Raw genomic sequence first — 21,337 nt, 5'->3', positions numbered from 1 at the left:
TTTGATAGCTGCTTTCAACTACCTGAAAGGGGGTTCCAAAGAGGATGGCTCTAGACTGTTCTCAATGGTAGCAGATGACAGAACGAGGAGTAATGGTCTCAAGTTGCAGTGGGGGAGGTTTAGATTGGATATTAGGAAAAACTTTTTCACTAAGAGGGTGGTGAAACTCTGGAATGCGTTACCTAGGGAGGTGGTAGAATCTCCTTCCTTAGAGGTTTTTAAGGTCAGGCTTGACAAAGCCCTGGCTGGGATGATTTAACTGGGAATTGGTCCTGCTTTGAGCAGGGGGTTGGACTAGATGACCTTCTGGGGTCCCTTCCAACCCTGATATTCTATGATTCTCTGATTCTATCTTCCTGCCTGGGCACCTGCCATGGCTCCATTCTGGAATGGCTCAGCTCACTTCAGTCCCTGCCACTCCTGCTGCCCTCTTATATATTGGCTGGCATGCAAATGAGGGGTGCTCATTGTGACAGACCCCATTACCCAACTATGCATGACTATGATCAGTTCCTTCCCCTATGTGAATGAAAAAACCTGACTGTTCACTGGCAATCAAGATGCTACAGCACCTTTATAGGCTTATGTGCTACCCCACAGAGATTAATGGAGAATAATTATATGTTAGTATAATTAAAATATTCAGGGATCACCAATGAATAAATGATTATTCTCATAATATTATTGATTTACAATCAATTAGTTAATTATCATGGACTTATTATCATTCAAATCCAAACCCTGTACTGAATACAAAATTATTAATTTCCTCCTGGGTGTTTCCCATGACATATCTGAGTGCTTCACAAACATTAATACATTTATCTTCACAGCACCTGTGGCAGGGGACATGGCATCACAATCTCCAGATTGCAGACTGGAAACTGAGGTACAGAGTGATTAAGGCCAAAATGGTCAGAAGTGTCCTCTGGTTGTGGGTGCCCAGCTGGAGACACTCAGGGCCTAGTGTTCCAGAGCACTTAGCACTTTCCATAGTCAGAGCAGAGTTCCAGTAGGTCAGCTGTGGTTGTAAATACTCAGCACCCCCTGCAAATCTGGCCCCCAGTGTCTTGTGTTGGGCACCCAGAAAGTGAGGCACACACCTCATGGCCAGCTGTGACATGCTTGGTTTAAGTGACTTGCCCAGCATTGCACAGGATTGTGGCAGAGGCAGGTAAAGAATCCAGTTCTCCAATCAACTTCCATGACCAGGAGACCATCCTTTCTCTTCCTGACACTCCTCCCATATTCTGCAGCAAAAGAGGCTGGGGTCCTACAGGGCACGTTTCTCTGTCTCTGGTTTATTCACTCTGGAGTTTTCTCTCCGTTATGAAGGAACTGGCTGGATCTCAGTCATGTTTCTATGGGGGTTCATCAGCTGTGGCCACCGGAGGGCTCTGTTTAGTGATCCGGGAGAGGAGGCTGCTCTCTCGGTCTCGCTGTTCAGCATGTGCGGTGTTGAGCTTCCTGGGTCAGACGGTCATCAGCGTTGCTGCTGCCACTGCAGCCTGGATGGGGGCTTTCTGCGGGGGCTGGACTCAGCCCCTGGGCAGCCCTGGGCTCTGCCGACACCAGCCCCTGAGCCAGAGCCTGCAGGTGAGGGGAGAGACCCGGGGAAAGGGCCGGGGCCGAAGGGGAAAGTGACTCTGCACCAACGGCCCCTCCTCGCCCCAGCTCTGCTCCCGGGGGGAGGGGGCGGGGGTCTGCGAGTCCCGGAGCTGCTGCCCCCCGCCCCCCACCCCTGCTCGGCCCCCCTGAGCGACTGCAGGAGCCGAGCCAGCGCCGGGAGAGCGGCCGGCCTGGGCCAGGCCAGGGACCGAGTCTCCCAGCCCGAGGGGAGGGGGGCAGGAGGGAGACAGGTGCAGCAGGAGCAGTCAGTGGGGAGGGAGGTTCCCGGCTCCCAGCCCTGCCCAGCCCCGTTCCCTGCAGCACCCCAGGCAGATTGACTTTCCTGGGACAAGGGGAGGCGCAGGGAGGGGAAAAGCCAGTTCCTGCCTCTGCCTGGTCCCCGCGCTGCTGGGGGGATGCGCTGCCCTGGGGACAGTGTCAGGGGGAGCCCCCAAAGCAGCTCCTTTGGTCCTGCTCTTTTCCAGAGTTTGGTTCAGACACTCTGCTAGTCCTGTTGGGTTTTCCCTGTGATAAAGCGACCCGGCGTTTTTCTGATACCCCAGACTCTTCAGGGTGTCTCTGCAGCAAAGAAAGCTGTGGCAAATCACAATGTAAAATGCACTAAAGCCCCATGCAGGAGTCAGTCCTTCAGCAGAGCAACAGGACAGGGTCCGGGGCTCCTGAGGAGACTGGAGTTAAGAAGAGCACAGTGTTAAAGGACGATTCCTGGATCCTTCCAGACACATCTCAGGGTATGTCTACACTACGAAATTAGGTCGAATTTATAGAAGTCGGTTTTTTAGAAATCGGTTTTATATATTCGAGTGTGTGTGTCCCCACAGAAAATGCTCTAAGTGCATTAACTCGGCGGAGCGCTTCCACAGTACCGAGGCAAGCGTCGACTTCCAGAGCGTTGCACTGTGGGTAGCTATCCCGCAGTCTCCGCTGCCCATTGGAATTCTGGGTTGAGATCCCAATGCCTGATGGGGCTAAAACATTGTCGCGGGTGGTTCTGGGTACATATCGTAAGGCCCCCGTTCCCTCCCTCCCCCCGTGAAAGCAAGGGCAGACAATCATTTCGCGCCTTTTTTCCTGAGTTACCTGTGCAGACGCCATACCACGGCAAGCATGGAGCCCGCTCAGGTAACCGTCACCCTATGTCTCCTGGGTGCTGGCAGACGCGGTACGGCATTGCTACACAGTAGCAGCAATCCCTTGTCTTGTGGCAGCAGACGGTACAGTACGACTGGTAGCCGTCATCGTCATGTCTGAGGTGCTTCTGGTCGCCTCTGTGAGGTCGATCAGGAGCGCCTGGGCAGACATGGGCGCAGGGACTAAATTTGGAGTGACTTGAGCAGGTCATTCTCTTTAGTCCTGCAGTCAGTCCTATTGAACCGTCTTATGGTGAGCGGGCAGGCGATACGGACTGCTAGCAGTCGTACTGTACCATCTTCTGCCGAGCAGCCATGAGATGTGGATGGCATGCAGTCCTTCTGCACCGTCTGCTGCCAGCCAAAGATGTAAAAGATAGATGGAGTGGGTCAGAACAAGAAATAGACCAGATTTGTTTTGTACTCATTTTCCTCCTCCCCTGTCTAGATCACATTGCAGTCACTCACAGAGAAGGTGCAGCGAGGTAAATCTAGCCATGTATCAATCAGAGGCCAGGCTAACCTCCTTGTTCCAATAACAACGATAACTTAGGTGCACCATTTGTTATTGGAACCCTCCGTGCAGTCCTGCCTGAAATACTCCTTGATGTACAGGCACACCCTTTGTTGATTTTAGCTCCCTGAAGCCAACCCTGTAAGCCGTGTCGTCAGTCGCCCCTCCCTCCGTCAGAGCAACGGCAGACAATCGTTCCGCACCTTTTTTCTGTGCGGACGCCATACCAAGGCAAGCATGGAGGCCGCTCAGCTCACTTTGGCAATTAGGAGCACATTAACCACCACACGCATTATCCAGCAGCCTATGCAGCACCAGAACATGGCAACGCGATACCGGGCGAGGAGGCGACGTCAGCGCGGTCCCGTGAGTGATCAGGACATGGACACAGATTTCTCTGAAAGCATGGGCCCTGCCAATGCATGCATCATGGTGCTAATGGGGCAGGTTCATGCTGTGGAACGCTGATTCTGGGCTCGGGAAACAAGCACAGACTGGTGGGACCGCATAGTGTTGCAGGTCTGGGACGATTCCCAGTGGCTGCGAAACTTTCGCATGCGTAGGGGCACTTTCATAGAACTTTGTGACTTGCTTTCCCTTGCCCTGAAGCGCATGAATACCAAGATGAGAGCAGCCCTCACAGTTGAGAAGCGAGTGGCGATAGCCCTGTGGAAGCTTGCAACGCCAGACAGCTACCGGTCAGTTGGGAATCAATTTGGAGTGGGCAAATCTACTGTGGGGGCTGCTGTGATGCAAGTAGCCCACGCAATCAAAGATCTGCTGATATCAAGGGTAGTGACCCTGGGAAATGTGCAGGTCATAGTGGATGGCTTTGCTGCAACGGGATTCCCTAACTGTGGTGGGGCTATAGACGGAACCCATATCCCTATCTTGGCACCGGAGCACCAAGCCGCTGAGTACATAAACCACAAGGGGTACTTTTCGATAGTGCTGCAAGCTCTGGTGGATCACAAGGGACGTTTCACCAACATCAACGTGGGATGGCCGGGAACGGTGCATGATGCTCGCATCTTCAGGAACTCTGGTCTGTTTCAAAAGCTGCAGGAAGGGACTTTATTCCCAGACCAGAAAATAACTGTTGGGGATGTTGAAATGCCTATATGTATCCTTGGGGACCCAGCCTACCCCTTAATGCCATGGCTCATGAAGCCGTACACAGACAGCCTGGACAGTAGTCAGGAGCTGTTCAACTACAGGCTGAGCAAGTGCAGAATGGTGGTAGAATGTGCATTTGGATGTTTAAAGGCGCGCTGGCGCAGTTTACTGACTCGCTTAGACCTCAGCGAAACCAATATTCCCACTGTTATTACTGCTTGCTGTGTGCTCCACAATATCTGTGAGAGTAAGGGGGAGACGTTTATGGCGGGGTGGGAGGTTGAGGCAAATCGCCTGGCTGCTGGTTACGCGCAGCCAGACACCAGGGCGGTTAGAAGAGCACAGGAGGGCACGGTACGCATCAGAGAAGCTTTGAAAACCAGTTTCATGACTGCCCAGGCTACGGTGTGAAAGTTCTGTTTGTTTCTCCTTGATGAAACCCCCCGCCCCTTGGTTCACTCTACTTCCCTGTAAGCTAACCACCCTCCCCTCCTCCCTTTAATCATTGCTTGCAGAGGCAATAAAGTCATTGCTGCTTCACAGTCATGCATTCGTTATTCATTCATCACACAAATAGGGAGATGACTACCAAGGTATCCCAGGAGGGGTGGTGGAGGAGGGAAGGAAAATGCCACACAGCACTTTAAGCACAGCACTTTAATAGTTGACAACTTTAAAATTTATTGAATGTGACAGCCTTCTTTTTTTTGGGCAATCCTCTGTGGTGGAGTGGCTGGTTGGCCGGAGGCCCCCCCACCGCGTTCTTGGGCGTCTGGGTGTGGAGACTATGGAACTTGGGGAGGAGGGCGGTTGGTTACAGAGGGGCAGCAGTGGCAGTCTGTGCTCCAGCTGCCTTTGCTGCAGCTCAACCATACACTGGAGCATACTGGTTTGGTCCTGCAGCAGCTTCAGCATTGAATCCTGCCTCCTCTCATCACGCTGCTGCCACATTTGAGCTTCAGCCCTCTCTTCAGCCTGCCACTTACTCTCTTCAGCCTGCCACTTACTCTCTTCAGCCTGCCACCTCTCCTCCCAGTCATTTTGTGCTTTCCTGCACTCTAACATTATTTGCCTCCACGCATTCGTCTGTGCTCTGTCAGTGTGGGAGGACAGCATGAGCTCGGAGAACATTTCATCGCGAGTGCGTTTTTTTTTCTTTCTAAGCTTCACTAGCCTCTGGGAAGGAGAAGATCCTGTGATCATTGAAACACATGCAGCTGGTGGAGAAAAAAAAAAGGGACAGTGGTATTTAAAAAGACACATTTTATAAAACAGTCGCTACACTCTTTCAGGGTAAACCTTGCTGTTAACATTACATACATAGCACATGTGCTTTCATTACAAGGTCGCATTTTGCCTCCTCCCACCGCGTGACTACCCCCTCAACCTTCCCCCCTCCCTGTGGCTAACAGCGGGGAACATTTCTGTTTAGCCACAGGCAAACAGCCCAGCAGGAATGGGCTCCTCTGAGTGTCCCCTGAAGAAAAGCACTCTATTTCAACCAGGTGACCATGAATTATATCTCACTCTCCTGAGGACAACACAGAGAGATAAAGAACGGATTTTGGTTGAATGCCAGCAAACATACACTGCAATGCTTTGTTCTACAGTGATTCCCGAGTACGTGTTACTGGCCTGGAGTGGTAAAGTGTCCTACCATGAAGGACGAAATAAGGCTGCCCTCCCCAGAAACCTTTTGCAAAGGCTTTAGGACTACATCTAGGAGAACCGCAAATGCCAGGGCAAAGTAATCCTTTCACATGCTTGCTTTTAAACCATGTATAGCATTTTAAAAGGTACACTCACCAGAGGTCCCTTCTCCGCCTGCTGGGTCCAGGAGGCAGCCTTGGGTGGGTTCGGGGGGTACTGGCTCCAGGTCTAGGGTGAGAAACAGTTCCTGGCTGTCGGGAAAACCGGTTTCTCCGCTTGCTTGCTGTGAGCTATCTACAACCTCCTCCTCATCATCATCTTCTTCGTCCCCAAAACCTACTTCCGTATTGCCTCCATCTCCATTGAAGGAGTCAAACAACACGGCTGGGGTAGTGGTGGCTGAACCCCCTAAAATGGCATGCAGCTCTTCATAGAAGCAGCATGTTTGGGGCTCTGACCCGGAGCGGCCGTTCGCCTCTCTGGTTTTCTGGTAGGCTTTCCTCAGCTCCTTCAGTTTCACGCGGCACTGCTTCGGGTCCCTGTTATGGCTTCTGTCCTTCATGCCCTGGGAGATTTTCACAAAGGTTTTGGCATTTCGAAAACTGGAACGGAGTTCTGATAGCACGGATTCCTCTCCCCATACAGTGATCAGATCCCGTACTTCCCGTTCGGTCCATGTTGGAGCTCTTTTGCGATTCTGGGACTCCATCATGGTCACCTGTGCTGATGAGCTCTGCATGGTCACCTGCAGCTTGCCACGCTGGCCAAACAGGAAATGAGATTCAAAAGTTCGCGGTTCTTTTCCTGTCTACCTGGCCAGTGCATCTGAGTTGAGAGTGCTGTCCAGAGCGGTCAGAATGGAGCACTCTGGGATAGCTCCCGGAGGCCAATACCATCGAATTGTGTCCACAGTACCCCAAATTCGAGCCGGCAACGTCGATTTAAGCGCTAATCCACTTGTCAGGGGTGGAGTAAGGAAATCGATTTTAAGAGCCCTTTAAATCAAAATAAAGGGCTTCATTGTGTGGACAGGTGCAGGTTTAAATCGATTTAACGCTGCTAAATTCGACCTAAAGTCCTAGTGTAGACCAGGGCTCAGAGACTCAAAATGGCCTAGGGATTTGGGTCTCTTCTTGGGGTAAGTCCAGACACAGGCTCCTTGCTGAGCTGATTGTGGTGTGTCTGTACTGAGGGGAATGGAGCCCCTCTCACCGCAGTGTTCTTTCAGTGGCAAACCCAGTGATGATGGTGGAGGCAGCTAACTGGAAAGCTGGTTTTCAGAGCTGGGGGCACCTGGCATTCCCTCAGGAGCCAATGGGAGTGGCTGAAGCCTAGGACCTCTGACAATCCCGGCATGCATAGACATTCGCAAGTCCGCCAGGTTTTTTAAAGATTTTGGGTGTCTCAGCTCTTAGGAGTCAGAATTGAGTCCGGTTCCAGAACCGCTAAGACCCCATACCCTCCGTTTGAGTAGTGGGTGCTCAGCACATCTGAAAATCCGGCACAGGGTGTCTGAAATTGGGGGCCCAGCCTCAGCAGCTCCCTTACTTCCCAACATGGCTAAAGTGGGACGGGTCTGGTGCCTGGTGGGTGGGTGGGTGCCTGCCTGCATGCGTGCGTGGAGGGGATTTACAGAGTAAGCCTGTCCTGCACTCACCCCACAGCGGCTGTTCCTGTGGCTCCTGTCCGTTGGGGTTGGGTATGTTTGCAGTCCCCCAGTGGGTGAGAGGGCAGCTGGACTAAATTTGAGAGAGTGGTGCCCTAACCCCGTGGAGTCCCTTTGCTGCTCTGTGCCTCAGTTTTCCCATGTGTAGAATGGGCATAATGATACCACACTTTGAGCACTCTGAGAGCTATGGATGTACAGTGCTGGGTATCACTGATATCTCTGTTTTTGAAAGCTATGCTTGAGCTCAAACAGAAGCTCGGCTCTCTGAAATTCTCTGGCTTGCGTTATACAGGAAGGGAGGCTAGATGACCGTAATGGTCCTTCTGGCTTAAAATCTTTAGTCACTGATCCACCTCCAACACAAACTTCATATAATTTTAAAAAAATCAGAAATGACATCGTAGCAAAGAAAATGTCGTTGGTCTGTGCTTATCTGCACCAGCACCAGGGATAACTTCTCAGTGCCTTCCTTGTTTTTAAGACGTCAGCACACAACCTTCAAGCAGAAATCTCCAACTTACACCTGTTCCTCAGAGAGCCCATCCACAGTACCACCGCTCCATGATCGTCTCCACATGGTAATCACAAGCTCACCTCACAAAAACTCATCCCTCTCTTCCTTTTAAGTTTTATACTTCCTGGCCTTTTAAGTAACCATTCAGTTGCAAAGATAAAGTACCGCATGGTGTTTGCTGTACGATAAATGCACTGTCCAACACAATTAGTAGGAGATAAGGACTCAGTTTTTCCAGTTATCAGATGTAGATGTAAAACCCCACAGATCTTTCCCCTTTTCTCTTCCGTTATTAAATATTGAGATAAAAGCCAATCACTGGTCCCTTCCCCATTGCCATGAGGGGAGAGAAATTAGCACTTTCTAGTTATTTATAAAAGAATGAACCAAAATCCCCTCGGATTTTACCCCTTTTCTCCCTTATCATCAAAACCGTGATATAAAATCCCATCTCTATTCCCCTGCCTGCCCAGTCCCCAGTTTGAAATGCAGGAACTTCTGGTTTGGGAGAGAAAACTGTTGTCTGGGGTCCCCAGCCCAAGTGGGGCTGACAGTTACAGCCTGCACAATGATCAGCTCTCCTCTCACATGTGATGATAATGTTGCATCCCCCTTTACATCAAACAGAATCGGAGAGATTTGCTGATTAGTGTCTGCACGGGCGAGGGTGTGCTCTGGCAGTGCTCATCCGCAATCTAGTCTTTTGGTGCTGATGTAGGACTTATGATCTCTTTGACATTACATGTCCTGGCTCTCCAGGCCTTGGATTTTATGGGACAGACCAGGAGGCTGTCACTTAGCAAATATAACTGGCTTTTGAAATGAAACATTTACTTTGTGAGAAATTCAGAGTCTCTGGGGAAACAACTGGAAGACTAGAAAGCAGAAAAGTTTTCACTGGAGTCGTATTTTCAAAAATGTGGGGCACATCCCCCCGGGTGTGTGTGTGCAAAGCATTAGTTGGGGATGGAACATGGAGAGGTGTCTCAGGTTTCATAACCCCTCTCCCCCAACAAACCCCACACAACCAGGTCGTTAGGTGTCCTAGTGGCAAAGAAAATCTGTAAAATGTGACCCGAGTGTGACTGATGCAGATGCATTGCTCTGAGTTTGCAGAGTGCCTGAGACAAAGACTCTGAGCTGCAACCTGCCCTGTGCATGTCAGTGGTGCTGACTCGGAGGCTATTGATGATGACTGAAATGTCAACATCAGAAACATTAGAATCCCTGAAAGAGTCTCTTTTGAGTCAGCACTTTTCTAGGGGTCCCTCAGAAATTGTGACTGTTTGTGTCCTGGGGGGAGGCACCAGGTTTACGCTGTAACTAAAGTGTCCAAACACTTTCCCAGCATCGCAGTGATGAGATGTTCTGTCTGCAGGGAGAGATCCGGGGGGATCACGTTGTGAAATAGACTAACGCCCCTTCTGAAATCATCCTCTTTTCCCTTGTTGCTCTGACAGGCTGCAGAACAACATCCACATTACACTCCAGATCGTTCCATCCTCCCAGGGGATGGGGAAGTGACATGTCTGCAGCGGAATTGATGACCTTTGAGGAGGTGGCTGTGTATTTCACTGAGGAAGAATGTGCTCTGCTGGACCTGGGTCAGAGAGCCCTCTACAGGGACATCATGCAGGAGAACTATGAGACCGTGACCTCACTGGATAAGGATTCCTGTCCCCTCAGGTATTAGAAATCGTAGGGCCTCTAAAGTGCCCAGGTTTTGCTTCTGTTCTGGATTTTTCTTTGATTCTTTTCCAGCTAGTTTCACAAGTTTGGAGATGAAAAGCAATGAAACCGGCAGAACCTTGTCTACACTATAGCTGCTACTGGTTCAGCTGAACTGATGGGAGGGTTTGTTTCTTCCAACATTCCCTGGTGAAGAGTCTGCCTTAAATCTCAGGAGGTTCAGACCCTCTCGTTCCCAGAGACCACGTGAGAAGGACTGGCCCCTCCACACCTCCTGTGGGACAGGAAATTCTGAGACACAATGGAGATGATAACCTACCCTCAAGTTTTCAAGAGGGAAGAAGGGATTGTATTTATCTGTCTGTGATTCACAATCACTAAAATGCATAAAATCTCTCGTTTGGAGAGAGCGCTGATCTCTGGAGATTGAGTAAGAGGCAAGGGGATTGGTCATGCTGATGTGTTGAAGTCAGCAAGTCCCCTAGTGTATGGCGATCATTGGGTTAGATTCTCTGGCCTCTGTTGTGCAAGAGATCAGATTAGATAATCATGAAGCCTCCTTTTCTGCCTTGAAATGTATCAGTGCCTGTGATATGTCAGGGTAGAAGCTGGACTAATGAGCAGCTGTGTCACTCCATTCTGCCACCTGGTTGCCTTTTAATGCCTTGCTCGAGTATGCAAGCTTCTGTGTGTGTGTGAGAGAGAGAGAGAGAGAAACTGCAGCCTGCCAGCCACACTTGGGTTACACTCTGGCTCTCACCAGCCTGGGTTGTACTATAGGGTGACCCCAACATACCCCCAGTTTTAGTTTTTACCCCAGAAAGGTGTGTCCTATACTGTCCAGCCCTCTCCTGGACAATACAAGTTATATTATGTCCATTATTCCTTTAAAAAGAGTAATATACACACGACTTGTCACCCCAAATGGAATTTCCCAGACACTTCAATGTAAACACACTGGATTAGATAAAACAACAATACAAGTTTATTAACTACAAAGAGAGAGCTTTTAAGTGAGTGACAGTAATGAGGCATAAAATGGTTACAAGGAAAATAAAGATAGGACATTTACTAATACATAACAAATTATATCAGATTCAAGCAAAGTTTCTCCCCACATGTTTTCATGTCTTAGTGACCAAACCCTGTAGGTCAAGACCCTTCTTCTAGAGTCCAACAAATGCTTCTTTTGTCTCTTTAGGTGCAGAGAATGTGATAGGGAGAGAGAATGGGTCTTGCAGTGATTGTCCTTCCTTTTTATTGTTTCAGTCCCCCTTTTGAAAAACATTTCCGGCTGGGCATCAGGAGACAAAAAGGCTATGTGGAAGGATATTCCCTGCTGCTTTTTTCTTACCTGTTTGAGTTTTCTTTGTTCCCTGCTTGATGACTCTGTTTACTGCTTCAATGAAAATTAAGTACAGCAGACATTGCTTTGTTTAGGACAGACTGGTTTGCCAACTTCTGTTTGGGCAGGGCTGTGGGGTTTGGAACATGTGTTAAGAACACCATACAGGGGAATCTTATAACTTACGTACAATGTTGCCACACACATTTCACCAGGACAGTGCTGATCAGCAAATTATGAGTTTTCAAATGATACCTCACAAGGCATATTTTGTACAAAAAATATTACAACAGTGTGTAGGGTGTGAACACAGAGGTATATTCTGTCACAACATCCTACAAGGGGAACAACACATCCCCCAGCAGGTGTCTGATTCCCCTAAAATGTCTCTGTGACCTAGATTTCATCCATCCATCCAGATCCTATGTCCCTCAGCACAGAAAAAGGCTTGGTTCAAATCAGGGAAAGTTCTCTGTAACAAATATTCTCTGTATCAACAGCAATCCCTGGTCTCCCCTGGTCTCCTTTCCCAATAGCAGGATTTGCAGTTCCCAAACCTGCTGTGATCTCCCAGCTGGAGCAAGGGGAAGAACTGTGGTTCCCAGGTCTGCAGGGTACTGAGGAAAGTGAGATCTCCAGGGGCACTTGCACAGGTGAGGAATCAGTTATTCTGACACAGAAATGTTAAGACAAATAAAAAATTGGGATTCCCACAAGGGCCCTGTGAGCTCACCGGGGTCTGGATCATTCCCAGCAGTGGCTAAATGCTCACGGCATGAGGCACCAAGTCTGGCTGCCCTCTAGTGGTACCTGCCTTGCTTCTGACTGTTCAGGTGGGAGGTGGAAGCAGAATGGATCCTCTCCTCTGGAGAAGGGTTGTGGAGAAGGTGGGGGGAAGATTCAGAACCTGATTTTTTCGATTGCCCTAACAATTATTTTGGGTTGTTTTCCCCTTTCCTATTCCCTTTCCCACAGCACAGGGAGTGACTCCTGTCTGGATTCTCTCTCTGTCCCAGCAGGCCATCGGACGGTGAGTGAGACTGAGGGTGGGAACCCTCAGCAGGAAGGTCCTGAGCAACTGGAACCACTTGGGTCGGTATTGGCAAGATCTGAAGAGGATGTTTCCCACAGTCAGTGTAGACCAAAAATAGAGGAGAGAAGCCACCTAGTGGAGGCACTGGGTCAGGATCCTGGGTTTTCAGGACCTGAAAGAAATTATAATCCAACCGAAAATCCACATGAGAGAGAGTAAATACACATGCACTGTGTGTGGGAGATGCTTTGGGCAGAGCTCGGACCTTATTGTACACCAGAGAACGCACACGGGAGAGAGACCCTACAGTTGCCTTGAGTGTGGGCAAAGCTTCAGCCACAACTCCAACCTGCTCCGGCACAGGAGGAGCCACACGGGGGAGAAACCCTTTATCTGCCCTGATTGTGGGAAAAGGTTCATTGGTACCGCTGACATCAAGAGGCACCAGAGAATCCACACGGGAGAGAAACCCTACAATTGCTCCGAGTGCGGGCAGAGCTTCAGCCGCAGCTCGAATTTCCTGAGGCACCAGAGAACCCACACAGGGGAGAAGCCCTTTCAATGTCCTGAGTGCGGGAAGAGCTTCCGAGAGAGATCAGACATCTACAGGCACCACAGAACCCACACAGGGGAGAGACCCTACCAGTGCCTCGACTGTGGGAAGGGCTTCGCTGTGAACTCAGACCTGATTAGGCATAAGAGAGTTCACACGGGAGAGAAACACTATCTGTGTCTGGGGTGTGGGAGGAGCTTCAGCCGGAGCTGCCATCTGATTGCACATCAGCACATCAGCAAACGTACATGGCCTATAAGGCCCCGATGAGCAGAGGGGGGAGTGAAAAACACATTTGCTGATCTTCTCATATGTCAGGGGAATTCAGCTTTGGCGTATCTGTCTGCCTGTCTCTGGACGCTTGTCCCTAGCTCCTCTCCCCCTCCACTACCACTGACTGGCCCTACAAATGCCACATCTGCTCTCCTTTTGCTGGCCTTGCTGTGTCGAGGTTCCTTTCCGGGATGTTTCTTTTGGGGTGAGGTGTTAGTGGGGGTAAGCCGGAGTGGTGTAGAGATCTGATGTCAGCTGGGTATAGAGCAATGCTTGCAACACAGATCTGTCAACTGTCCTGCTACTGCTGACTCTACACTGTGCTGCTGCAGCTGCTGGGAGGATCCACAGGTTAGGCTGGGAGCAAGTGGGGTTAGGAGACCAGGAGAAAATACTGTGGGGAAGGTCAAAAGGACTTGAGACTTGATTTCACCACCCCAACCCCTGTAATGACAGTGCACCCTGGAAGTATTGGCTCACCTAGCCACCACAATCCAGCCAGACTCAACCCCTGGGCCAAGGTCCCCGCTGTGCTTTGTTCTGCCCAGCTTCCAGCCCCAGCTGCTACTCAGTAACTGTCTGCTGGGTGAGGGTTTGGGTGTCAGCTCAGCCCATGGTTAGCAAGAGAGCCCAGAAGGTACACCCGGATTAACAGGGGCCTCTCCCCACCTTGGATGGAGCAGGGGAGATGAGACCTGAGGGACTGAATGTTTTCTCAGAGGGTCCCCACATTAAAACAATCTCAGGGCTGATGGGCAGCTGGCTCCAGGGGGTGGCCTGGAGCCATGGATGGCAGCAGTGGGCATGTTTCTCTGGGACCCTGTCTCTGTCTTACTTGGTTTGGAAGCTTCTCTGTGTTTTGGTCAGATCAGTCATGTGTTGTGTTTTCCCAGGTGAGCATAGAGAGGGGGCTTGATTGCCCTATCAGAGGGCCCTGGCTATTGCTTAGGGAGAAGAGACTGCTTTTGCATTACCTCTGTTCAGTCTGGGCAGAGTTAAGCTTCCTGGGTCAGATGGTGCTTCAGTACTCATGACCCCTCCCAATGTACCCAATCACCATGTCAGAGCCCGGGCTGAGCAGCTCTGCTCCCCAGTGGGGTTTGTGCAGGGAGAGCCCTTCCCTATCGCCCCTCTCTGCTCAGCCCGGGGGACTCTCTCTGGGGGCTGACACCAGCTCCTGAGCCGCAGACTCCAGGTGAAGGGAGAAACCTGAGGGAAAGGGCTGGAGCTGGGCAGGAAAGTGATGCTGCACAAACGGCCCCTCCTCGCCCCAGCTCTGTTCTCAGATGGGAGTCTGCAAGTCCCAGAGCTGATGCCCTCCCTGACTCCACCCCCCACCCTGACTCTGCTGCCCTGAGCGCCTGCAGGAGCTGAGCCAGCTCCAGGAGAGCGAACATCCCAGCACCGGGCCAGGGACCAAGTCTCCCAATCTGAGGGTAGGGGAGAGGGGGCAGTTGGGAGACCTGGGGAGAGACTGGAAGGGGCAGCAGAAGCAATAAGTGGGGAAGGAGGTTCCCAGCCATGCCCAGACCCATTCCCTGCAGCACCCTGGGGCAGATTGACTTTCCTGGGACAAGGTGATGAGCAGAGATTGGAAAAGCCAGTTCCTGCCTGTGCCTTGTCCCTGCGCTGCTGGGGGAATGTGTTGCCCGGGGGACAGTGTCAGGGGGGATCTCCTAAAGCGGCTCCTTTGATTCTGCTCTTTTCTAGCATTTGATTCACAGACTGTTACCAGGAATCTCTTTTCTGCTGTCTTTTTCATCCCCTTTTGAAAAACTCAATTTGATTTTCAAACCTCCCGGCAATGCCAGCCGTACCAGGGCTGTCTCCCTGCTCAGAATGGGTCTGGTTCTATGTGGCTTTTCACATGATCTGGCTGCTTCAAAGGTGTAATGACTGACCCAACAGGTCCGTGGGGGTGCGGGTGCCTGTGCAGGAACACCCGGATATCCCGATTGGGGTCATGGGTGTGAAGCCCTAATCTCAGGTCACTGAGTCCCAATGCGTATATTTGTGTAGGAGAGAGACCAATTTTTTGGGGGAGGCAATTTGACTCCCAATCCATCATAACGAGGTGTTCAGCTCCTCCTGGGTACGTGCCCGTTCCTTTCTGGACTCAGAGGATAGACAGTCACAGGTGACCCTGAGTTGATCAGTGACTCTGATACCGCCTGGTCCCGCAGAACCCTTGGCAGAGAAGTCCCCTATCAGCCTCTCCTCATTGCTCCAGCCCCAGCTGCTGGGCCTGAGGCCTCTCTGCCAGCCTGTTGGGAGAGGGATTTGCTTTATCAACCTTTTAATTCACTTCTCCTGCTTCTGCCGCAACTCAGCTGGACAGGCTGGTGAAGCTGGTTGTGCTGCCTTGAGGAAGTTGCCAAGACATTCCTCTCTCAGGTTCCAACTCACCCCATCACCAGAAATGTCAGCTGACTCCTGTATGAATCATAGAAGATTAGGGTTGGAAGAGGCCTCAGGAGGTTATCTAGTCTAATCCCCTGCTCAAACTAGGACCAACCCCAACTCAATCATCCCAGTCAGGGCTTTGTCAAGCTGGGCCTTAAAAACCTCTAAGGATGGAGATTCCACTGTCTCCCTAGGTAACGCATTCCAGTGCTTCACCACCCTCCTAGTGAAATAGTGTTTCCTAATATCCAACCTAGACCTTCCCCACTGCAACTTGAGACCATTGCTTCTTATTCTGCCCCTGTTTCTCACAGGGCTGGGCCACAAATGGCAATCAAACCACCAGGAAGAAAGAAGTTCTTTATTTCTGAGATAGGAAATGATTATATAAAATGACAGGGGTTAATACAATGCTCAGCATTTGTATTTTATCAGCCAAGAAGCCATGCTGGGCACTGACTGCTTTTCAGCAAAAGGAAATCAAGGCAGAGAGGATGTTCCTGGCCCACTTACATTGCCCTTTGGCCTAAGGTGCCTGGGTCACACCGTCAGCTTCAGGCAGGGGCAGGGGCAGGGTGTGTTATTAGCTACATCATTAGTAGTTTGTAGCAAAGTTCCTGTAACACAGAAACCAAATCAGATCCCAGGGAGCTATCCAGGGATAACCCCATCCAGCTACCACCTCTTACATTGTAAATCTTTCTCCCTACACTAGGCTTTTAACACGTTGGCTCAGACCCACCTTCAAAACCCACCTTTTCTCCTAGGGAAGACCCAGCTAATAGTTTCTGTCTGAGGTGGGGTGACAGGCACTGCACATGGTGTCTGGCTGAGGCTGTCCCACTCATTTATACAAGGGCCTTATAATGTTCTCTGTAACATTCTCCATCCTATTCCTTATCTACTGGCTGAGATTCCTTTGCTAGCATTTCTGACTGCAGCTGCAGGCTGAGCAGAGGTGCCTGTTGAACTGTCTGCAATGCCAGTTCCCCAATCACTGCACTGAGAGGAGGATTAGCAGAGCTCCCCTGCAGGCAGCCAGGGGAGGCCCTGCATTTCTGGGGCTATTTTGGGGCTATATAAGGCAGACTGTGCCCACTGAAATGATCTCACACCCAGACATTGCAGGGAGGGAGGGGGAGGAAGTCCTCTTGAAGGTTAAGTAATTAGAAGGCAGGCTAAGAAAAATCCCAGTTTATTATAATATTGTCAGTTATTTAAATCAGCATTTTATTCTGGCATCAGGCACATTCTCTTCTGTTTTTTGAAAGGCCTTATTGCTTTAGAGTAACAGCCGTGTTAGTCTGTATTCGCAAAAAGAAAAGGAGTACTTGTGGCACCTTAGAGACTAACCGATTTATTTGAGCATAAGCTTTCGTGAGCTACAGCTCACTTCATCGGATGCATACTGTGGAAAGTATAGAAGATCTTTTTATACACACAAAGCATGAAAAAATGGGTGTTTACCACTACAAAAGGTTTTCTCTCCCCCCACCCCACTCTCCTGCTGGTAATAGCTTATCTAAAGTGATCACTCTCCTTACAATGTGTATGATAATCAAGGTGGGCCATTTCCAGCACAAATCCAGGGTTTAACAAGAATGTCTGGGGGGAGGGGGGTAGGAAAAAACAAGAGGAAATAGGTTACCTTGCATAATGACTTAGCCACTCCCAGTCTCTATTCAAGTTAATTGTATACAATTTTGCAAATGAATTCCAATTCAACAGTCTCTGGGAACTCTTCTGGCTCTATCAATCTGTTTCTTCACTTCCGCAGGTGGGTATTATAGCAGCTCTCCAACACCACTTTCTACAAGCCATTACCCTCTGATCCCACTGAGAGTTACCAAAAGAAACTACAGCATTTGCTCAAGAAACTCCCTGAAAAAGCACAAGATCAAATCCGCACAGACACACCCCTGGAACCCCAACCTGGGATATTCTATCTACTACCCAAGATCCATAAACCTGGAAATCCTGGGCGCCCCATCATCTCAGGCATTGGCACCCTGACAGCAGGATTGTCTGGCTATGTAGACTCCCTCCTCAGCCCCTACGCTACCAGCACTCCCAGCTACCTTTGAGACACCACTGACTTCTTGAGGAAACTACAATCCATCGGTGATCTTCCTGATAACACCTGGCCACTATGGATGTAGAAGCCCTCTACACCAACATTCCACACAAAGATGGACTACAAGTCATCAAGAACACTATCTCCGATAATGTCACGGCTAACCTGGTGGCTGAACTTTGTGACTTTGTCCTTACCCATAACTATTTTACATTTGGGGACAATGTATACCTTCAAATCAGAGGCACTGCTATGGGTACCCGCATGGACCCACAGTATGCCAATTTTTTTATGGCTGATTTAGAACAACGCTTCTTCAGCTCTCATCCCCTAATGCACCTACTCTACTTGCACTATATTGATGACATCTTCATCATCTAGACCCATGGAAAAGAAGCCCTTGAGGAATTCCACCATGATTTCAACAATTTCCATCCCACCATCAACCGCAGCCTGGTCCAGTCAACACAAGAGATCCACTTCCTGGACACTACAGTGCTAATAAACGATGGTCACATAAACACCACCCTATACCGGAAACCTACTGACCGCTATTCCTACCTACATGCCTCCAGCTTTCACCCTGACCACACCACACGATCCATTGTCTACAGCCAAGCTCTGTGATACAACCGCATTTGCTCCAACCCCTCAGACAGAGACAAACACCTACAAGATCTCTGTCAAGCATTCTTACAACTACAATACCCACCTGCGGAAGTGAAGAAACAGATTGATAGAGCCAGAAGAGTTCCCAGAAGTCACCTACTACAGGACAGGCCTAACAAAGAAAATAACAGAACGCCACTAGCCGTCACCTTCAGCCCCCAACTAAAACCCCTCCAACGCGTTATTAAGGATCTACAACCTATCCTGAAAGATGACCTAACACTCTCAAAAATCTTGGGAGACAGGCCAGTCCTTGCCTACAGACAGCCCCCCAACCTGAAGCAAATACTCACCAGCAACCACATACCACACAACAGAACCACTAACCCAGGAACCTATCCTTGCAACAAAGCCCGTTGCCAACTGTGCCCATATATATATTCAGGGGACACCATCACAGGGCCTAATAACATCAGCCACACTATCAGAGGCTCGTTCACCTGCACATCCACCAATGTGATATATGCCATCATGTGCCAGCAATGCCCCTCTGCCATGTACATTGGTCAAATTGGACAGTCTCTGCGTAAAAGAATAAATGGACACAAATCAGATGTCAAGAACTATAACATACATAAACCAGTTGGAGAACACTTCAATCTCTCTGGTCACGTGATTACAGACATGAAAATTGCGATATTACAACAAAAAAACTTCAAAACCAGACTCCAGCGAGAGACTGTTGAATTGGAATTCATTTGCAAATTGGATACAATTAACTTAGGCTTGAATAGAGATTGGGAGTGGCTAAGTCATTATGCAAGGTAACCTATTTCCCCTTGTTTTTTCCTTACCCCGCCCCCCCCAGACGTTCTTGTTAAACCCTGGATTTGTGCTGGAAATGGCCCACCTTGATTATCATACACATTGTAAGGACAGTGATCACTTTAGATAAGCTATTACTAACAGGAGAGTGGGTTTGGGCGGGGGGCAGAGAAAACCTGGATTTGTGCTGGAAATGGCCCAACTTGATTATCATACACATTGTAAGGAGAGTGATCACTATTACCAGCAGGAGAGTGGGGTGGTAAACACCCATTTTTTCATGTTTTGTGTGTATAAAAAGATCTTCTGTACTTTCCACAGTATGCATCCGATGAAGTGAGCTATAGCTCATGAAAGCTTATGCTCAAATAAATTGGTTAGTCTCTAAGGTGCCACAAGTACTCCTTTTCTTATTGCTTTAGTGTGTCTCTTGCTCTCACTCTCCACATCACTGGGGCCCAGTGTGAGCTTGGCCTATACCCAGAAGAAAGGGAATATTTTCTTCCCCTTGAAAGGGACTGGTTGGGAATGGCAGATCAGCTCCTCGGTCTCAGAATTGTAAAACACCACCCACCCCACATCATAGTCCAGAGACACCCCGACCTTCCTGGGGCTCACACTCAGGGATAGACGTCTCTTTCGGGAGATGGGAGCCCAGAGCTGACTCCCTCACTGCTGCAAGGCCCAGAACCCCTCCTGGGGTTTAAAGCTGATCACTCCTTTCTTCTCCACAGCCTCCCTGGGCCCCCCCACAGTCCAGTTTTCCCCTGCCCCCATATCTGCCTCCCAGTAGTGTCTCCCCACATTGCCCAGCACACATTGCTCAAAATCAAATCTCTTGTGAGTTTGGGACAGGTCCTTCCACTCAACATCCCATTCCACGGATTTCTGATCTGGAGACACCAGGACCCGGGGATTCTCCAGGTCCAGGGTCACGGCCTCTGCAGACAGAGACAGAGCATCAGGGCAGACCAAAAGTGGGAGGAGGAAGGGAGTGAGAGCGTCAAGACAAAGCCCACTCTGGTCAGGGTTGATGGGTGAAGGGCAGAGAGATTCAGAGGCGGTAGCAGATACAGCCCCACTAGAGGGAGAGACAAAATCTGAGGGAAGACAGATACACTGCTCAGCATGGGGACAGGAGGAGAAGACAGAAGAAGACAACCTTGTGCCCACAGTCAAGATGCACTCAGAGGAGATACTGCAGCCCAAGGGGATGGGAGGGGCGATGGGCAGACATGACAACAAATAGCAAGGGGATCCTTGGGGATGGAAAAGCTGAACACTCCCTCCCTGAATATGGCAGAGGGAGAACGGCCCAGCCAGCCACAGTCAGTCCCACCAGGAAGAGGCAGGCAGTAGACACCAGTTGACTCAACCCCTCCCAGACAGCAGCAGTCCCGGAGATTGACACTGAAGCAAGAGATGGGGGAGCAGAAAGTATGCTGGAAAGACCCCAAAGCTCCTGCTTCCCCCAGGGTTTAGACCCTCAGAAAGAGCCACAGCCACCCCCAGTTGCCCTGGGGACTCTGAACACTCCACAGAGGCCCTGGGGCAAACTTCTGAGTGGAGAGCTCAGGGGTAAATCCAGGGGCCTCATTTCAACCCAATGCTGCCAGTGCCGAGCAGCTGGAAAACCCATGGAAATGAGGTAATTGGAGCCAACCATTCCCAGCCCCACCCGAGCTCCGTGCCTGTTACCGTCCTTCCATCTCCCTCCTGGAGGCAGGCCAAGATCAGAAATCACCCTGGGTGAAATGATGGGCCAGTGAAGTCCATGGAGACTCGACAGTGACTTCAGCAGGGCATGGATTTCACTCACTGTGCACAGTTTGGTGTGCATTTACCTCTGACATCCTTCAGAATGTCTTTCAGATCAGGGGGGTAAAATACATTCTTTCCTTCAGTCCTAAAAAATATATCCCGTTATCTCTCAGCTTGGCTCTGCAATGGACATAGTTCTTCAAAGCTTCTGCGAGGAACAGCATGGTAAATGGAAAAGAGAAGCATGCACATACCTGCTCAATACACTTTGCACGTCCTAAGCAAAAAAAGAAGAAAAGTAATCAGTATCCACTTCACTTAATCTAACTCTTCAATGATTTTTCCCCCTGTGGTATCCCAGACTTGCTTCACATCAGGGCCATTTCCCTTCTGAATGGTCAAATATCCAGAATTTCATTATTCTTGGAGAGCGATCTGGCTAAAAGCCTCTCTGCTCTGAGCCTGCCCTGCTCTTAACCTGAGCAGTCCATATTGTTTGATTGCTGTAGTTTTTCTGAGGCAGACACCTCTGTATTTAAGGGTGAAACTG

The 21,337-nt window shown here is 49.9% G+C and overlaps 2 protein-coding genes across 14 annotated transcripts in view; both read left to right on the top strand.

Annotated features, from left to right (window-relative positions):
• LOC140898211 (uncharacterized) overlaps positions 1 to 12,314 on the top strand; it is a 39,478-nt gene extending 27,164 nt beyond the window's left edge. For 4 of the 13 annotated variants that reach the window (XM_073311715.1, XM_073311713.1, XM_073311717.1 and 1 more), the window contains 3 exons: positions 9,683 to 9,908; positions 11,757 to 11,909; positions 12,232 to 12,314. In XM_073311715.1, the coding sequence (XP_073167816.1) occupies positions 9,683 to 9,908; positions 11,757 to 11,877 (347 nt within the window). In that variant the 3' untranslated portion in view covers positions 11,878 to 11,909; positions 12,232 to 12,314. Of the gene's footprint in view, positions 1 to 833; positions 1,597 to 2,171; positions 2,361 to 3,207; positions 3,941 to 8,189; positions 8,287 to 9,682; positions 9,909 to 11,756; positions 11,910 to 12,231 lie in introns of those variants that run through there. The other 9 variants (XM_073311714.1, XM_073311723.1, XM_073311718.1 and 6 more) reach the window with 9 other exon arrangements.
• A 166-nt stretch (positions 12,315 to 12,480) lies between these two features.
• LOC140898244 (uncharacterized) lies at positions 12,481 to 16,868 on the top strand. Its single transcript, XM_073311815.1, has one exon. The coding sequence runs from the start codon at positions 12,495 to 12,497 to the stop codon at positions 13,110 to 13,112; it is 618 nt and encodes a 205-aa protein (XP_073167916.1). The 5' UTR covers positions 12,481 to 12,494; the 3' UTR covers positions 13,113 to 16,868.
• The last annotated feature ends 4,469 nt before the right edge of the window (positions 16,869 to 21,337 follow it).

The sequence above is a fragment of the Lepidochelys kempii genome, chromosome 14 (genome assembly GCF_965140265.1).
Source record: "Lepidochelys kempii isolate rLepKem1 chromosome 14, rLepKem1.hap2, whole genome shotgun sequence".
In the NCBI taxonomy this organism is placed as follows: Eukaryota; Metazoa; Chordata; order Testudines; family Cheloniidae; genus Lepidochelys; species Lepidochelys kempii.
Note: the sequence above shows the minus strand (reverse complement) of the source record. Positions and strands in the feature narration are given on the sequence as shown.

Excerpts from the sequence above, each read along its gene's own strand:
- LOC140898244 (XM_073311815.1), top strand. The coding sequence starts at position 12,495 with ATGAGAGAGAGTAAATACACATGCACTGTGTGTGGGAGATGCTTTGGG.